At 37.2% G+C, this 20,565-nt stretch overlaps 2 protein-coding genes and 1 pseudogene across 2 annotated transcripts; 2 read left to right on the forward strand and 1 right to left on the reverse strand.

Annotated features, from left to right (window-relative positions):
• Nucleotides 1-1,710: 1,710 nt before the first annotated feature.
• LOC121810597 lies at nt 1,711-5,189 on the forward strand (annotated as a pseudogene).
• A 4,475-nt stretch (nt 5,190-9,664) lies between these two features.
• Nucleotides 9,665-15,924, forward strand: LOC121741225. Its single transcript, XM_042133930.1, has 5 exons — nt 9,665-10,647; nt 14,295-14,369; nt 14,675-14,757; nt 14,846-14,944; nt 15,189-15,924. The coding sequence occupies exons 1-5, from the start codon at nt 10,530-10,532 to the stop codon at nt 15,198-15,200; spliced, it is 387 nt and encodes a 128-aa protein (XP_041989864.1). The 5' UTR covers nt 9,665-10,529; the 3' UTR covers nt 15,201-15,924.
• Nucleotides 10,641-12,811, reverse strand: LOC121741224 (probable inorganic phosphate transporter 1-7). Its single transcript, XM_042133929.1, has 2 exons — nt 12,783-12,811; nt 10,641-12,530 (listed from the first exon to the last, which is right to left on the reverse strand). Exon 2 carries the CDS (start codon nt 12,519-12,521, stop codon nt 10,965-10,967), a length of 1,557 nt encoding a protein of 518 aa, XP_041989863.1. The 5' UTR covers nt 12,522-12,530; nt 12,783-12,811; the 3' UTR covers nt 10,641-10,964.
• Nucleotides 15,925-20,565: the final 4,641 nt, after the last annotated feature.

Here is a 20,565-nt window from a genome sequence, read left to right on the forward strand (position 1 = left end):
AATTATGGGTATGGCTTATATCCAATTAATTATGGGTATGGCTTAGATGTATAATGATAATTTGTCAGTAACATTCGGAGGGAGGCCCACAATCAGATGATGTGGATTGGGATTAGCTTAAATGGATCCATGATTGGCGTTGTACATCTCATCCTCAATTATTCAGTACAAGGAATAATACCAATGATTTATCTCATAATTCACCAAGAAAATACTTGTGGATAATATTAAGATTGGATAAGAATACTCATGCAACGATTTTCTTTTGCTCTTTTAGAGCATCCGCAATGGGCGGACGATGGCACGCCCGATGGCGCGCATCGTCCGCGCCATGCATCGTCCGCACCCATTGCGGGTGCGTGCCATAGGGCGCGGACGATAGTCGCGCCCTATACTTTGGTCGCGGAGGATAGCGCGGATGATGGCCATCGTCCGCGCCATCGTCCACCTCATTGCGGCTGTCGCGGATGATGGCCGCGGACGATGGTCATCGTCCGCGCCATCGTCCGCCCCATTATGGAGGTCGCGGACGATCGACTCGGACGATGGCACGCGGTTTTGATTTTCTATTTAAATCTCGTTTCTCATTCAGTTGTGCCGTCGCTGAGTTTGCATTTTTTTTAATTCGCATTGTAATGTATTAATTTTTATTAAATGAAATGAAGTTTATGAAATTCGTATTTTAATGTATTATTTTTTTTAAATTCGTATGGATTTTGTAAATATTAAAAAAATGATGACGTGGCGCGCTATAGGGCGCGCCTTAGGGCGCTCCACTGCAGGTGGGGAGATAGGAGGATAAAACTGCTGACGTGGCGCGCCATAGGGCGCCCCATTGCTAATGCCCTTATTCTTACAAAATCTTCCAATTTTCAATATTTGTGTGTGATTCTGGCGTAAAATTTGTTCATTAGTTTAATCAAGAATAATAAAGAAAGATCCAATGAATATGGTCGAGTAACATGAGACTCGTACATCATTAATCAAATGATCATGGGTTTGATTTGAGATGACTGTAAATCGTATCAATTACTGAGTCATGCCGATGGGTACTTTTGGTCTAACATCAAAAGAGAATTTTTAAAAAGTTAATTACTAATGTAGTATGAAATGAGTGTTATTCCATTTAATTTTAGTCTATAATTCAATGTAATTTATTTAATTAAGTAAATTCTGATAAAAAATAACTACTACATGAATTTTATTTAATTTATTTTATAATTTTAAATTTTGTGAGAAGTTTTAATTGTAGCCAGAAAAGCAATAATGTCAAGTTCACTACTCCACTTTTCATTGGTTAAAAGTTTCATTCGTTGTCGACCATGTCAATTCACAGATTTTGACACTGTACTATATAATTTCGATTAAGTATTGTAGAAAAATTGTACCAGAGTTGTAATAATAGTTTTTCTTTGTGTTTAGTTAGTTAAATTGAGTTATAATTCAAGTAAAGTATGGAAAATGATATAAAGTATGGAATATTAGATGTTTTGTTTTTAGCTACCGAGAGAAATGATTTAAATAACTTAGGATAACTTAAAAAGGAATACTAGTAAAGTATTACAGATTGATGAAGTATTCAACTAGTAATAACCATTTTCCAACTAAGAATAATACTATAATTTTTTTTAATTTGTCAATACTTTTTATGTGAAAAAAATTATAATTACTTTGTATTAGCAAATGGTATTATAGTATGTTAAATGTAAGATGGTGTGGTATATCCTAAATTCTCTACATGATTAATTTTTGAACCTACATCGATTGAGCATTTTAACATACTGAGATTTGAATATGTGCCAATTCAGTTTTGAATGTATGTTGATTTAATTGTTGTGTTGATTTTACGAGATTCAGTATGGATCAGTATCCAAATCATTAAAGACAGATCCTCATGTTTACATGCTTATTTTACGAAATTCGGTATGTATCTCTGTATGTATCTCTGTATGTAGGTCAGTATTATGATACCATGTCGGATTCCATGTTCATGATTTAGGAGAGACAATAAAATTATACCTCCAGGATTTAGGTTTAATCCGAGTGATGAAGAGTTGGTTTGCCATTGTCTTCATAAGAAGATTGCTAATGAAAAACTTGTTAGAGACACTTTACTCGAAATCGATCTTCATACTTGTGAGCAGCTACCTGGTAACTCAACCCATCTTTCTTTTCTTTTCTTTTCTTTTCTTTTCTTTTCTTTTTGTTTTCTGGATTTTTCTCATTTTGTATGTCAAATTTGGGAAGAAATAGATGTTTTCTTCTTCATATTTCTTTTATGGTTTAAACAAATAAATCCATCCTAAAGTCAATTGATTATAGGATGAGACCATTAAACTTATCTAATGGTTTCGGTTCTCTCTATCAACACCCTTTTCTCAAACCTTCAAGGTGAATATTAGAGGGATTGAACTTTTTTCTTATCGGATTGGACTAAGGCTCTATCGAATTAGCCCTAGTTTGTATACTTTGCTTGATCTATTAAATTTGACCTACGGTCAACAACTCGCTCTAATATTATAATAGAAATACATAAAATTCTATCCTAAAACCAATTAATTATAAAAATAAAAATAAAAAAGTGACCCATTAGACTTTAATGGATTTATTTCTCTCTTTACACAAATAAAATTGCAATATTTATATTTTTTTTCATTTGCCAGCATTTTCAAAGTCACTTTCTTTTTTTCCAAAACTATTTTCCTTAAATTAATCAATTGTAAAAGGATTATCTGAAGTTAATTTCATCATTTCTTAGAAGAAATTAAATATTCCCTGTCGGCTGTCGCCATCAAAGGAAAAAAACTAGTGCATTATATTTTAAATTATGCAAAATCAAATGTCGTTTATAGGTTGTCTATGTAAGTACATACTCCATCCGTCCCGGCCTAAGCAAGACGTTTCTATTTTGGCACATGAATTTAGGTAGTGGTGTTTAATGAATTAAATTATTAATAGTAAAGTAAGAGAGGGAATAAAGTAAGAAAGAGAAGGAGATAATAAAGTAAGAAAGAAGAAAAAATAGGAGAGATAAGAGGAAAAAATATGAGAGAGGACTGAGTTGATTGTTGTCAAAAAAGGAATCGTCTCACTTAGGTTGGGACGTACCAAAAAGAAAAATGTCTCACTTAAGTTGGGACGTACCAAAAAGGAAAATGTCTCACTTAGGCTGGGACAGAGGGAGTATAAATTATACTACCTCCGCCCCCCAAATATTGTCACACTTTGACCCGGTAAGAGTTTTAAGAAATGTAATGGAAAGTGAGTTGAAAAAGTTAGTGTATTGTGAGTCCTACTTTTATATATTATTTTTATAATAAAATGTGAGTATGAATGAACTAGTGGAATATGAGGTCCACTACCAAAAATGGTAAAAAGTGAAATTGGACAAACTTTGGGGACGGACGGAAATGGAAAAATAGGACAAACTTTCAGGGACGGAGGTAGTATAATGACTTGTTGGATAAGGCATCAAGCGTAAGGATTCGAACTTCGTTTGACATATATATAATAAACCATTGGATTAATAACCAATTATGACACTTTTGTTTGTGTTAAATTTATAAACTTAAATTCCATATTTAGGAGTATTTGATTAAGTGTGGAAATTAAATACTTTGGCCCTTGAGAATCTTTTATGATGAATCTTGACCAACTTTGATCACCTAATCAGAAATAATATTATGATACATGATGCTAAATAATGTTCATATGTTCTAGGTTAATTTGGACTAATTCTTTAGGTCGTTTTCCACGCAACAATAATTTTAATTGTTATTGCAAGTATATATTGAGCTCAATTAACAATTCGACAATTTTTAGAAATGGCGAAGCTGAATTCAGAGGAGTGGTACTTCTTTAGCTTCTGCGATCGTAAATACGCAACCGGTTACAGGACCAACCGGGCCACCATCTCTGGCTATTGGAAGGCCACCGGCAAGGATCGTGTTGTGCTCGACCCTACCACCCGGACCATCGTGGGGATGAGAAAAACATTGGTCTTTTTAAAAGCATAGGGCTCCCAATGGGGTCAAAACTGGATGGATCATGCATGAATTTCGCCTTGAGAACCCTCTTATGCCTCCTAAGGTTAGTATTATAATTTTCATTTCTCTTAATTTTATCTTGAAAACTAACTATGATAGCAAACTATTTACTTTTATACTAACTAGAATCATAAATCCCACTCGTGCATTATTGGTAGTTTTTCTGATTTTTTTTCTTCAATCTGATCAAGTTCTTTTTTGTTTGATTTTAAAAATATAAATGAGGGTTTATAATTACTTTTAGAATTTTATTTCTATTGATTACTTTATAATTACGTATAAAACTTTTCGCAAGGTTTGATCTCCAGTAATAGTCGAATATGCACTTTTCACTTTTGATTGGGCACGAGTTTTAATAAACAATTGGTAAAGTAAGAGAGAAATAGAAAGCAAAATTAATTAAAGTATTGTTAGTGGAGAATGAACCTCATCTTATTAGTGTGAATTTAGAAAGTGCATATTATTGTGGAACGGATGGAGTAACTGCTTATTATGATAAAATATTTTATTTCTACCTTTACACTAGAACGTGAATGATAAAATATTTTATTTCTCTCTTTACACTAGAACGTGAATGAGACATCAGAATGGTCCAGCTATATATTACTAACTAAAATGCTAGCATGCAACTGTACTTCAAAATAATTTATAATGTCCAGTTTCATTTAGCACAAAATATTAAGTTATTTTATGTGAATCAAATTTGATAAGTAATTAATATTTTGTGACCATAATTCACAGGAAGACTGGGTCTTATGCAGATTAATTTATAAATCGAGTAGCAGCCCACAAAATTTGTGTGATCATTCTACAGCTGGTGACACTTCTCCTAATTTGGCTGCATCACCAACAAGTGAGCATGCCTTGCTCAATAATACTCATCCAAACATGATTACCTCCATCTATCAAGCCCAAAACCCAAACCCGACCCGAACACTTATCCCGTCCACTCGGGATATTTGCATATATACTCCGAGGAGTGTGACAAGGAGGTTGTGTCTCATCCATCGGCCTCCAATCATAATTGCAAATTGATCGAGACCAAGTGTGAGGACGACTTTGGATTCTTGTTCGATATGAGCATCGACTACTCGGATGGACAGGATGGTGTAGCCTCTTATCTTGAGGAGGTTAGATTTTATAATGTTAGCAGCTCGGTTTTTATTTGAATCATGTCCGTAGCATCTATTTGTGTACTTGATTCATCTAGTTAATTTAAGTAGATGTAGAAGGGCCATGTGTGAATTTGTGAGAAGTAATGTTTGTACTTATATGTTGTTTAGGCGGGGAAATATTATTGCGATGTGTATATATGTGTATTTTTAGAATAAAAAAAAGGAAGATCTTCGCTTATCTTGGGACGGAGGGAGTATCTACTTAATTTTCTTATAATGCAATTCCCTCCGTGCTAATGACGATGGTCATTATTACGTAGTGTTAGTTTGTACTCCCTCCATTTTATAGTAGTTGAGTCATTTTTGTCAAACTCTAGAAGACACAATTCAAGGAAAGAATCAAGGAATGAAATAAATCTATTTTAGGAGAATACCAATTAGTGATTATACCTATAATAGATTGACATGTTTCAAAATATACTTGTAGTTCTCTCCTATAAAAAGAGATTATTGTATACAATGTAAAACACACAGAAATATAGAAATAAGAGAATCATAAACTTTGTTCTCTGCAATTCATCATGCCTAGCCTTTTATCCCTTATCCCTCTCGGTTACCATCTTCAAGATGGTATCAGAGCAGGTTATTAAGGTGGGGACTCAGAGAGAGTTCATCACCGTCCCACGGCTACCTTTCCCGACCGTCTGTCCTTAACCCTGTGAGCAAACAAAATGTCAGAAACCATCGAGAGTTCAAACACAGATCCACATAACATAAACACTTCAAACCAAACCAATTTTCCACCAGATTTCGCGGCACAATTTACCGAATTCCTGAAATTTAAGGAATTTTCATTAGGGCAGAGCTCGAAAAACCCCTCAACCCAGCCAGAATCGCTGGGGGAAGTAACCATCAAAACAAAGCTCAACGGGAACAACTATCCCCTATGGGCCAACCTGATGAAGAGGGCTATTGGCGGTAAAGGGCTGACCTCTCACATAATAGGAGTTTCAGACCCCGAACCGTCAATAACCGACCCAAATTACCCGAGGTGGCAGCAGAGAGATCTCTGCACCTTCAATTGGATTATCAACATCGAATCCGACCTTGTAAACGAAGTTTCTCAATATGCGACCGCCAAGGACCTTTGGGAAGGCCTGGCAATCACGTGTGGCAGTGGGAGAGATCCATTTCAGGTGTACGACCTACACAAACAATGTATGACGATCAAACAAGGAGGAATGACCTTGGAAGCATTGTGGCAAAAATTACAGGATCTGTGAAAATCCATAGACGCCCGAGATCCAAGCACGATTGACCATCCTCCGTCAATCGAGAAAGACAATCAACGGACCCAAAGGATGAGGGTGTATCAGTTTCTTACCGCACTCGATGAACGGTATGAATCTGTCAAGAAGGAGATCATCAACAAAGAGCCATTACCGACTCCTCGAGAGGCATACGCGATGGTGAGGCGCAATGCCGACAATGCGCGAATATTGAAACCTATCAAACAACCAGGCTCCGGAATTGGAGCGGGACTGATCGTATTCGACCGCAACAGGACCAGTCAGCCTCCACCGCCACCACCGGCGCCGTCCCGGTATCCAGCCAATCCAAGCTCCAGAGGGCGGCAAATCGCGGCGGACCGAGGGCATCGGCATTAGCAGCAGCGGCGGTCGGAGGCCAAGCCGCCTAAGCCGAGCACGCGGCGGGTGGCTTCGGTACTCCAACCACCACCAGAAATTATGGCGGACGCAGGGAGGAGAAAGCCGTGGCCACTGTCACGGCGGCGAGAGTGCAGATTGGAGGAGAATCAAACACTGCGGACCCGTCTAGGGTTTGGAGTGAAGGTAAAGGGGGGTTCTCTCATTTGAACCCTCCAAGTTCTGCCAAATCACGTTTTTTACCCCATCCCCATAGACTTATTATTTCCAGCCCCAAAACTCCTCACATATTGCACCCGGTACCCCACTTCGAAAATAACTCCTCTAAACTCCCCAAAATTCCTCATAAACACATTCCATCCCCTAAACCTTGTGAAAATCTTGTGATACATCCCACAATAAAATGCCAAAATTCCTTTGAGGCCTTGGCCATGTCATCTACCTCAGAAATATGAGAAAAGAATAAAAATTGGATTTTTGATTGTGGTGCAACTGACACAATGTCTTTTGATATGTCTGATTTTGAAAGTATTTCCAAGTCAAATAAAACCCATGTTCAAACTGCGAGTGGAGATCTGGCACCTGTTCAGGGGGCGGGAACCATCACTATCTCCCAAACCCTTCGACTCTCGAATTGCTTATTTGTTCCGTCACTATCTCACAAATTATTGTCAGTTAGTCATGCGACTAAAGAATTGAACTGCAAGTTACTAATGCAGCCTCGTTTCTGTTTACTGCAGGATACCCAAACGGGGACGATAGTTGGGCGTGGCACTGAACGACACGGACTGTACTATGTGGATGAGGTGGCCCATCAGAGTACTGCGTTGCTGTCTCACGGACTGACCGATAAGCAGGCTTGGCTTTGGCATCGCCGGTTAGGGCACCCATCTATAGGATATTTCCGTCTGCTTTTTCCTAAGTTGAATTCTTCTTTTACCTTTAATTGTGAAACATGTTTTTTGGCCAAAAGCCATAGACATTCGTTTAAGTGAAATAATACTAGAGTGAAAACTCCTTTTTCATTAATTCATTCGGATGTGTGGGGGCCTGCACCTGTTACTGGGGGATCGGGCTTTCGCTATTTTTTGTTGTTTGTTGATGATTATACACGCATGACTTGGGTTTATTTCTTAAAAACAAAATCTGAAGTTTTTGACAAGTTCACCCAATTATATACCTTCGTACAAACTCAATACAAACACAATATCCAAATCCTTCGATCCGATAATGGGGGGGAGTTTGTCAATTCTAAAATGCAGTCTTTCTTCACTGAAAAGGGATTAGTCCACCAAACCACCTGTCCACATACTCCTGAACAGAATGGGGTATCAGAAAGGAAAACTGATATATTCTAGAAGTCACACGAGCCTTCCTAATCGAATCCCGAATCCCAAAATCTTTTTTGCCAGAAGCCGTAGCCACTGTTGTCTACCTTCTAAACCGTCTCCCTACCAAAATCCTGGACTTCAAAACACCTTTGGACATCCTATCTGCCCAAGCCACTATCCCATCATCTCTTCGTCTAGAACCTAGGATATTTGGATGCTCCGTCTTTGTCCATATTCCCAAACATGGGGCTGAGTGTCAAACCCTAGAAGACACAATTCAAGGAAAGAATCAAGGAAAGAAATAAATCTATTTAGGAGAATACCAATTAGTGATTATACCTAGAATAGATTGATATGTTTCCAAATATACTTGTAGTTCTCTCCTATAAAAAGAGATCATTGTATACAATGTAAAACACACAGAAATACAGAAATAAGAGAATCATAAACTTTGTTCTCTGCAATTCACCATGCCTAGCCTTTTATCCCTTATCCCTCTCGGTTACCATCTTTAGTCTCTTTTACTTTATTCTCTCTCCATCTCTCCACCTTTTTCATTTCTTACTTTATTATTCCTTTACTTAACTCACTTAAAACATTTTTTCTTAAATCGCGTGTCGAAAATAAACGTCTCCACTACTATGGAACGAAAGGAGTATAAAGACAAACACAATTTTATTTTTATTAAGACGAAGTGATTATTTAGATTATACTTTTTATGAATTTTTGCTAAAATTTAAATATTAAATTATAAATTTTCAATTATCTTAATACATTCAAAATTGAAAATGATATTGAATTATGAAATTAAATATTAGTATATATGACAATGAAATTTTATTTTAATTAGATTCAGGGTATAGCGACGTCATTTTTATAAAAAATAAATCATATTTAATATTATCATATATATTAATTTCAATTATGATTAAAAAATCATATTTAATTTTATCTATATTAATGTCAACTATGATTGCTCTTATAATTATTACTTCTACTCAAGCTGTCCACTTTTCATTTTTACTTTATCTCACTAAAATGTCAATTTTCTATATTTGAAAATAAATTTCTCTCTTCTCATTAAAATATTCAACTGTATTTTTCTTTCTACTTACTCCACTTAATAACTCCTCCTAAAATCACGTGTCAATCAAGAATGTGAACATCTTGAGTGGAACGGGCTAAGTACGTAAGAAATATAGCGAAGTTTTTATATCAGTAGTAGATTCAAAATGAAACTAAAATAATTACTTCATTCGTCCCAAATAAGTTGAGTCGTATTATTTTTTAGGATGTCCAATTAAGTCGAGTCATTTCTTTTGACAAAAACAAAATATTCTTACTTTATTCTATTATTTATTTTACTTTATTATTTTTCTATTTTTTAATATAATTTTTTAGTTTCTGTACTTTAAAAGTTTTCACTCAATTTAGTAGTTGTAATGGAAGGAGTAGATGTGGTAAAGTTCTAGTTCATCGTACCCATAAATATCTCCTAGCGACGTTTGAAGAATTTTTATGCATTTGCTTGCTGTGTTGTCGAATATATTCTGCCTTTCCGTCGAAAACTTTCTAACCATATTCCTAATTCCATTCCTATCACAAAAACAGAAAAAAGACTGGATTTTTTTTGGTCTTGCAAAATATTGGAAGCCCTCTTCGATTTTCATGCATGTCCTTCAGAATCAGAGAGGTGTGTTATGTATAAATGTATTAGACCATCACTCTTTGTTTCATTGCTTATGTGATCATTCATTATTTCAAGTGTATAATTTAAATGGGATTAGCTATCTAGTAGTCGTACAAAATTTGATTCATGACATCAATTTTTTAATTTAGTTTTACCAGTTTGGATGGCTTATTTTCATGAATTTTAGTATATTCTTTTCCCTGAATCAGACATAATACTTGTATGTTTCTTGATTTGATATGCAATTAATTGTTGTGAAATCATGTTTTTGGTCTTGTTAGCTAAATGTTATAGGCTGATGTGCTCTTGTTCATTATATTAGTTGAAATTTAAGAAATAGTAGTATAATGATAGAATGAATGATATATAAGTTGGTCAGCAAAATGCATCTTGTGGTGTGGGAGTTGCTGATGAGAGCAAGAACACATTCATGGAGCTTAAGAGGAAGAAGGGCTATCGTTACGTGATTTTCAAGATCGGTGAGAAGAAAAACGAGGTTGTGGTTGACAAGACCGGCGGCCCTGCTCAAGACTGATTTCGATTTTGTCACAACGGACAAGTGTATGTCGAAAGAGCTTCATTGCCTGGTTAGTGAGAAGTAGTACTATCTTTTTCATGAAGATAATAATAAGGCCATCCATACATATGAAATGTGATCAGTGTGTAGAATTCGTTCCAAGATGCTCTATGCTACTTCCAAAAACAGTTTGAAGAAAGTGTTGGATGGCATTCAAGCCACTGACCCCGCTGAAATGGAGCTCGACACCTCCACATCTGTGTTATCCACAGACAACCAAGGTGAAAAAATGTTACTCTCTTGCTGTTGTTAACTTAAATTGCAACTACTGCCTTTTTTACTTGTATAAAGACTTGTGCAACATTGTATTCAAATCACAATATATAAGTAAAAATATTGAACCGGGTTCATAGTCTATGGAAAAACAGGACGAGTATCCATCTAATACAAGTCTAGTCTTTCGTCTCCGTTATTACTAGGAGAGACATCATCACTCAAATGAACACTGAATCAAAAAAATGAAAGGAAAAACTTAGTTAACCTGAATTAGACAAAAATGGTCTCAAATGAATTTAAATTACCACATACTCATTCAATCCTAGTTTTCGCCACTCACATCCTCCAAAGATTTGCCCTTTGTCTCAGGCACCAAGAAAGTGAACAACAATCCTAATAGATTCACTACTCCCAAAACAATCAATGAATTCTTCACCCCAATTCCTGAATGGTAACCAGCATCGACCTTTTCCGGGTCTTGGCTCTGTGCTAGCAACTGAAACCCAAACGCCCCTATAATAGCCCCGAACTTCCCAGCTGCGGCCGAGATCCCGTGGCAGGTGGACCTGAACCTGGCCGGGAAGATCTCGGCCGGGACAACAAATGTGGTGGCATTAGGCCCAAAGTTGGCGAAGAAAAATGTGAGCGAGTACATCACCACGAACCCGATCCTGTGCTCTGGCTGAGTCCAGTGATGGTACGGGATGGCTAGGGCGAACATGAACACGGTCATGAAGAAGAATCCGGAGAGCTGGATCGTGAAGCGGCCAATGACGTCGATGAGCGCCACAGTGAACCAGTATCCCGGCACGGTGGAGCAGAGGGCGATGAGCGTTTGAGCCCGGGCGATGGTGTAGACCTCTTGGAGGGCGTTCATGGTCTGGGCGGGCGGTATCCAGCCGATGGCGCTGAAGATGTCCTTCTGGAAGAGGTTCTGGCTGTAGAAGGCGATGTCGAGGAGGAACCACGTGCTAGTTGTTCCGAGAAGATGGAGGCCGTGGCGGTGGAGGAACTCCTTGGAGAAGAGGTCGTAGCCCCCTTGACGGGAGACCATGGCATCAGTCTTCTGCTGCTCTGCTTCAATGTCCTCGTGGAGGACCTTGGCCATGTCGGCCGCGGCGCGCTTGGCGTCCTTGGCCACAAGGGCCGTGTAGCGGGCGGTCTCGGGCATCTTGAGGCGCCAGTAGAAGGTGAGGAGGGCGGGAAGGGCGCCGACCATTAGGACGACACGCCAGAGGTAGTCGGCCTGGGGGATGGTGGACGCGAAGGGGTCGGCCTCGTAGGAGGGGGACTTGAAGATGGCGTTGAAGATAGCTGAGAGGGTCATGGCGAAGATGCCCCCGGCCAGGATGCCAAAGCCCTGCATAGCGAAGACTGCGGCTATAAAAGCGCCGCGGGTCTTCTTATTAGCGTACTCGGACATAATGGTGGCGGAGAGGGGGTAGTCTCCGCCAATGCCGAAGCCAAGCCAAAACCGGAAGAAGCAGAGGGTGGCCATGACGGCCTTGGCGTCGCGGCCGAAAGAGAGGCCGGAGGCGATGGAGCATATGCACATGATCATGAGGGTGAGGCCGTAGACCTTCTTGCGGCCCATCTTGTCGCCGAGCCAGCCGAAGAATAGCTGGCCCAATAAGGTGCCACAGAGGGCGACGCCATTGACAGCTGCAGAGACATTCGGAGGGAGGGATCCGGGCTTGGGGGAGCCATCGACGTGGTAGTAGATGCGGCCGAGCATCTTGGTGACGAGGGAGATGCAGAAGAGATCGTAGGCATCAGTGAAGAAACCCATCCCCGCTATTATGATCGCCGTGAAATGATACCACTGCGTCTTCGCTACATCTAGCGCGTTCAACACCTTTAGATTGCTGTCGCCCGCCATTTTTCCTATCTAAACACACACAATTATTAATTCATACTCAAAAACTCTTCAATAATCATGAATTCACACTCCAAATTAATTCTCACTCTAATAATAATCAACACACGAAATTGTGATGAAATTATCAATCAATCGTCGCAATGCGTGTAAATCAGATCTAATAAAAAAGCATTCAGCATGAAATCACAGATATATAATAAGACACAACAACAAATTGATACGAAATAATAAGATTCATAAATCATGAAATAAATCAGTCACCTGTTAAGAGAGAGAGTTGGTGCAGTCAGAAAAGGAACGAGTTATGTGTAGATCAAACAAGTATGCAAAGATGTATATTTATATATATGAGGTTTCCAGATGGATCTACTTAGGTATATTCTCACTTTTTTCGGCTTCTTTGTTGGATGTTACCCACATTTCGGTTACAAATTTGCTGTGTTTTTTTTATATATTAGTACTATATAATAATACTCTTATTTTTATACTATAATAATAATAATAATACTTACAAATTAAATCCAAAGTGTGTAAATCTTAGAGACGCATAACGTATTGACTAATTCATTGATACTAAATCATATACTCCTTATTTATTATTATTTTGAAATTATATGTGGCTCATATTTTTTATTGGTTTGTTTAGACTCAGAACCGATTGATCAACATAACGTAGTGGCGGAACTACAAAATGTGGTGATGACATCCCAGCCTTTATTCAGTGTATTTGTTTTACTAAAAATTAATGGTTGGGAATACTACTAATTACTACTACTATTAACTGCAGCTCTCGTTTACTCACCTTTTACCGTTCTATCTCCTACTCTATTCACACTAGTATCAGCCCCATGTAATGTACAATTCAATTAATTTTTCGAAAACTAATTTAACATGACTTTATTTTTACATAAATTTGAAAACTAAAATAACTAAGTATGCAAAACTTAACATCTATAAAATGTTTACAATATATATATAGAGAGAATGGTGTGATAAACTACAAATCCTCTATAATACAAACTATACAAACTTTAATCCTACTCACTTAATACAATTAATCAACGGTTAATATAAGAGATTTTTCTAATATCAACATTTCCTACAAATCTGTACACTCCGTTGACATCGAACAATCAGAACTTGTACACCCCCGTTGACATAATTTGTACACCCTGTTGACATCAGCTCCCGTTGACAGAATTTGTACACTCCGTTGACATCAGTTTGTATAGTTTGTATTATAGAGAGTTTGTATTTGATCACACGTCTATATATATATAGGGTCCTGTTAGGTTGAGATTTTTGGGCCTAACTGAGAATTGAGATGCAATCTCAGCCACTCATTCATAATTTTCGTGCGATGTCAACAGCGTGTAGTTTATGTCAACAAGGGGGTATTTTTGTCATTTCAGTTCTAAAATGTTTAAATTATATTCAAAAACCTCTGTAAAACTCTCGAACGTTTCTCTCCCAAGTTTCTTATACAATTCTGCATCTTCTCTTCTCTTCGTCCTGATTAATCTCCTAATCTAGACTTCGTTCAGTTTTCTACATCATTTAATTTCCAAAAATGAGGATCGGAGATATTGTTGAAGCTGAAGCGTCGATTGTAGCCAGAAAAAGGCATTCCAAATCGGCGGTCGTTGAAGCGACTTCTTCAGCTTAAGAAATTGATTCAAATTTTAAGTATATTGCTTCGATTTTAGTGTATTAAAACTCATCTGGATTTGTTTTCTTATGAATTCGATTTCTGCTGTTTTTTTTGTTGATTAGCGATGGTAGAATCGGAAGAGATGGAAATGAACAATGCTGCTGGAAAAAACAGAAGAGAACAAGCATCTTCTTCCAGTTAAGGATTTGTTTAAATTTTTAAGATTATTGACTTTTCATACAATAGTTATTGACATAGTTATGATAATATACTTGTGTTTTCTATAAACGGCATATACTTGTCATTGGGATAATTTTGTATACTGTTGACATAGTGTATGCTTGTTTGGATTGTTGTTGACAATATAAACTTTAACAATTGATATAATAGTAAAAAGATAATTGTGCTTGCTTTAAACAGGATATACTTGTTATTGACATAGTGTATACTTATTAGAATCGTTGTTGACATAGTCAAATTGACATTCAGCCTCTGCTGATAGGGAGCGGGCTAGTTTTGGGGTTGGCGCCATCTTTCGAGTACACATTTTTGGTGTATGCTTCTCCAGTTGGAAACTATTTCAAGGTTGTGTTTACGTTTTCAATTTTAATTCGATTGAATCAAGGGAATATTAAGGAGTTTGTGGATAAGGTTTAATTGTTGTGGTTTGCAGGAAGGGACTGCGCTGATCAGCTTGTACGTTGAGGATGAGTTCCATCGCGCTGGCCGCGGTGGTTCTGGAGGTGTGAAGAGCGTCACGAATTATGCGCCGGTATGTAAGTGTTGCATCTTTCTGCCAACTGTTTGATGAAAGTTCTAAATGAAGTTGGCTACTGAAAGTTCGTCAAAGTGTTTTTATTTTTTTATTTTTATGATTTTGATATCAATTAATGTCGTCCTGCTTGTAAAAACATGTTTCTCAGTATGAAATATCGGAATAATGTTTTTGATGCATGCCTAAATTTAACAAATTTACAAAGTTCATTTGATATTTAACAATAGTAAATAAATTATAGGTGAGGCCATGAACTGCTAGTAATCATGGAGAGCAAGAACTACCAAGCAAGCCACTATGCCACTCATGGCTATGAGCAGACGTTGCTCCAGCGTCTGCATCAAGAGCTTTACAATCTCAAGTTTCTAATCGTCGTAGATGATAATGCTTGGGATCGGATCGCGCACGCCTTGCCAGATAAGGAGAATGATAGACTTTGGGAGGTCACTGAATAAAATTCTGAATAATCTGGTTTACTTCATGAGATGCACCCGCTCGGGCTGGAGCACAGCTGGCAGTTCCTCTGTTATCTTACCTTTGGTGATATGCTGCAAAATGATAATGATGAAGTTACATTGCTCTGCCCTCCTCACTTGAAGGAAATTGGAAGATCGATCGCCGAGAAATGTAAAGGTCTTCCTCTGTCACTGGTTATGGTTGGTGGTCTTCTCATTCAGGAGACAGAAAATATTGATTTCTGGAAAATGATAAAAGAAGATACTACTGATGCTGCTTCAATGGGGGAGGGGTTCCTACTTGGAGATCTTGGCTCTCAGCTACATTTACTTGCCCGCTAGACTTCAAGGCTGTTTCCTTTACGTGCCTCTAAACTCATCAAGCTTTGGGTTGGTGAAAGCTTCTTCCTAAAACCTGCACTACCCACACAAACCATGGACAACTATTCTGGTTTCTGACTTTTGAACTTAGCAGTATGTAATATATATGAAATGTCAATCAGTTCAACAACTTGTATTGAAATGTCAACAACACAAAAACAATTCTTATAATTAAAAAAGAACAACTATTTTCTCTTAATTTTTTTATTTGAAACAAGTTCTGGTATCATGATCATGCAATACATGTCAATAGCTTTCGTATCAAATATCAACAACTTATATGAAAATGTCAACAGCTTGTATATCAAATGTCAACAACTTGTCAACAATTTGTATATAGTGTCAACAACTCAAAAACAATTCTTGTAATTTAAAAATAACAACTATTTTATCTTAAATTTTTATTTGACACGGGTTTTGGCATCATGATCATACAACACATGTCAATAGCCTGCATATCAAATGTTAACAACTTATAGCAAAATGTCAATAGCTTGTCAACAACTCGTATATAGTGTCAACAACTCAAAAACAATTCTTGTAATTAAAAAATAACAAATATTTTATCTTAATTTTTTTATTTGACACAAGTTTTGGCATCATAATCATACAACACATGTCAATAGCCCGCATATCAAATGTCAACAATTTATAGCAAAATGTCAATAGCTTTTCAACAATTTGTATATAGTGTCAACAACTCAAAAACAATTCTTGTGATTAAAAAATAACAACTATTTTATCTTAATTTTTTTATTTGACACAAGTTCTGACATCATGATCATACAACACATGTCAATAGCCTGCATATCAAATGTCAACAACTTATAGTAAAATATCAACAGCTTGTATATAGTGTCAACAACTCAAAAACAATTCTTGTAATTAAAAAATAACAACTATTTTATCTTAATTTTTTTATTTGTCACAAGTTCTGGTATCATGATCATGCAATACATGTCAATAGCTTTCGTATCAAATGTCAACAACTTATATGAAAATGTCAACAAATTGTCAACAACTTGTATATAGTATCATCAACTCAAAAACAATTCTTGTAATTAAAAATAACAAATATTTTATCTTAATTTTTTTTATTTGACACAAGTTCTGGCATCATGATCATACAACACATGTCAATAGCATGCATATCAAATGTCAACAACTTATAGTAAAATGTCAACAGCTTGTCAACAACTTGTATATAGTGTCAACAACTCAAAAACAATTCTTGTAATTAAAAAATAACAACTATTTTACCTTAATTTTTTTTATTTGACAAAAGTTATGGCATCATGATCATACAACACATGTCAATAGCCTGCATATCAAATGTCAACAACTTATAGCAAAATGTCAACAGCTTGTCAACAACTTGTGATATTGATTTTCGCAAATTCCCCCTTTCTCCTGTACAGCTCCATCGACGCATTTTGTATCCTAGGTCCACCTCCACCTCCACCTCCAACACCGCTGGCACACTGTGCTTCAGATCCTCGGACGATTTCGTTACCTCCACGAGCTCATGAGATCTGAAGCAGAATAGTTCCGAATCGGAACCATTGTCACTGAGCTCCATTGTCAATTCGCTGATCTCCATCCCAGATAATCGAACGGCTGCCATGGTGTCCGGCAGCTCTTCCCTCGTGGCATCCATTAGCTTCTCCAGTGATTCCGCAGCTCTCTTGAAGGCATTCAATGGAGAAAAATAGTGGATAGTATAGCATGTCACCACATCCAATCAAAGAAACAAAATCATTGCATTTTACAACCATTGCCTAAAAATCAATATAATTTCACAATTGGATTATCCTTGAAACTGAGTTCTTCATTAACATTGACTTGAATTAGTTTCCCCAGAATAGCTACAGGAATTGAAAAACCACTAACTAGTAGGGCTGGAATTGCAGCGCAGAAAAGCCAGGTTGCAGAAACTACTGTCAGCAAATCAACACGAAATTAGTGCTAAGATCCCTAAATTTGTAAAACCGACGAAAATACACATTAAACAACTGAAGCTAAGAACCCTAATTTTTCAAAATGTGGAGATATTCATCACTCAGTTCAATTAGTTTAGCTGAACAACGCAGCGAGCAATCTCCAATCAATATGAAATGAATTAATCATAAGCTGAGTCGATCTTCCCCAATTATATCAAATTCAGGTAGAGAGAGAGAAATAGAGAGTACGGCTCAGACGGTGAGACTGAGAAATTGAATGTGGCGGTGAGAGATGGTCAGTTGAGGCGGAGATCCAACGGCGGCAGTGAGTTGCGAGGCAGCGGAAGGCTCCGACGTGGCATTCTCGACGGAGAGAAGAGTGAAAGAAGCGAAGCGGCGGGGAGCGGGCAACCGGAGACTCAGCCGGCTAGGAGGGGAAACAATGCCGCCATTTCCGCCGCTGGAGGTTCACAGAGTCTGCCCGCCGCCACCCAGAACCACCTCTCAGAAGCTCCGCCTCAGCCTCTCCGAGATATTCTTCCCCGACGACCCGCTCCACAAGTTCCAAGGATCAGTCGTGGTTTTGGAAACTGATTTTGGGGCTGCAGTTCTTCTTCCCCATTAAAACACGAAATGACCATTATACCCTTTCATTATAAAGTAATCTAAAAATATTTTTCATGTGGCAAAATTTGGACCACTCATTTAATAAAAATGAGTGACTGATATTGCATCTCATTTCTCAATTAGCCTAAAAAAATATCAATTGATCACAACCCTATATATATATATATATATATATATATAGTTGTGATCAATTGGGATTTTTAGCCTAACTGAGAATTGAGATGCATTATCACCATTCATTTTTATTAAATGACTGATCCAGAATTTGCCACATGGAAAATATTTTTAGATAAATTAATTATGAAAGGGAAGAGTGGTAATTTCATGGTAACTTTCCAATCTCGCCAGCTCCTTGTGCGATTTCATCGGAGTAATAACGTAAGGCGGCGGAGTTCTAAATCCAGATCCGATCTCCGCGGCTGCGGTGTTTTTGGCAGTGCTCGTGATTCTGAAGTGGCTGATGCTACTCCTCCTCTTCCTCCTCCCGCCGGGGCTCTCCTCTTCCAAATCCTTGGCGGAGGATTTGGACGATTTCTTCTTCTTCTTCAGCGATGATTGGCTGAAGAAAGAGTTTAAGAAGCTGGCGAGGCGGCCGCCGGGGGAGCTCGGCTGCTTGAATTTTTTACTCTGATCTTTGATCGGTTGCTTTTGATCTGTGATTTGGTGATGGTAGTCGGGAGGAATTGGATTTGATCGCATGATCGTGACATCCAGGCTCCGGCGAGGGAGGTGGTAGCGGTTTGGATCTCTGATGAAGTTGTTATAGGATTTGAACTTTTTGCAAGCTTAATTATTGATTCGTTTATGGAATTGGAAGTTTTAGGGTTTGGATTATCAATTGTGTTGGATGTGAGTTGGATTGGGGAATCAAGTTTAATCATAATGCACTCTAGGTGTTTGGTGATATTCCCTAGTTGGGAATTAGTTGGTAAGAGTTAGATTCAAGACTATAGAGAAAAAAAATTCTTTAAATAGAACTGGTATATTTTTAAGGAATGTCCCAAAATAAAAAATATGATCTATTTTTAAGGAACAATGAGAGTATAAATTATCTTTAATTTTTAATTATAAAATCAGGCTTATTGTTTATTCAAAACACTATTATCACGAGGGCCAACCGTATGGATTTCATCATAATACCATGTTATAATACATTAACTATGCGATGAACTCCAATAAACCAACTAATAATACTACTCCTATTAGCCTATTATAATGATACAAATATACATGCCAATTTTGTACTCAAATACAGCCCCCTTTGGTGTTGGAATTATAATTAAAATGAGGTCCATTAATGCAACTAATAGTACTAAAGTAAACCGCCTTTGAATAAGATTTAAAACACCCTTCAAATTTCAATGTATTTTCGGATGAACGGAAACAATCTCTCCGCCATCGAATCGTCAACTCAAGTGACAGACTTTTCCGAAAAACATCTATTAATTTCATTTCTTTATTTATCTGTATTTATAATGAAAACTGACTCTGTTCCAATATTAAAAATTTATTTCTGATTTTCCTTTTATATTTATCGAGCACAGAAGTTTGATTTTGAAGTAGAGGTGTAAGTCTTCACACCCTTATGTCTATTTTCGTATTTCATTGGCCAAGTTGAGTCTTCGAGCCGCACTGGTTGCACAATTTAATGAAAAAGTTAGAGAATTGTTTGGACCTCAATGGTACTCTTTCTTCTTTTATACTCCCTCCGTCCACGAAAAATAGAGCACATTTTAAAAAAAATTATTCAACAACTTCTATCTTACTTTTTTCTCTTCTCTCTTACTAATAATATGAACCTCACGTTCCACTACACTACTTCTCTCTTACTTTTTCCATTCTCTCTTACTATCCCACATTCCACTAACACTACTTCTCTCTTATTTTATCAATTCCACATTAAAACTCGTGTCATTCACGATATGTCATATTTTTCGTGGACGGAGGAAGTAGTTTTTTTAGCATAAAAATTAAAAATTTGATGTTTAATGTGTTAAGTGAGTAAATAAAGTAAATGAGAGAAAAAATAAAAGAGAAAAAAATAAGAGAGAAAAATAAAGTAAGAGAAAACGAAACACGAAAAAAAGTGAGATAATTAGTACCATATATGAAAATAACTCAACTATAAATGAACTGTCCGAAATGGAAATTCAACTCTATGTGCATATGAAGACCATACCGAGCATTCTCCGTCCCTTAAAAATAGATCACATTT

Source organism: Salvia splendens, chromosome 7 (genome assembly GCF_004379255.2).
Source record: "Salvia splendens isolate huo1 chromosome 7, SspV2, whole genome shotgun sequence".
Classification (NCBI taxonomy): domain Eukaryota; kingdom Viridiplantae; phylum Streptophyta; class Magnoliopsida; order Lamiales; family Lamiaceae; genus Salvia; species Salvia splendens.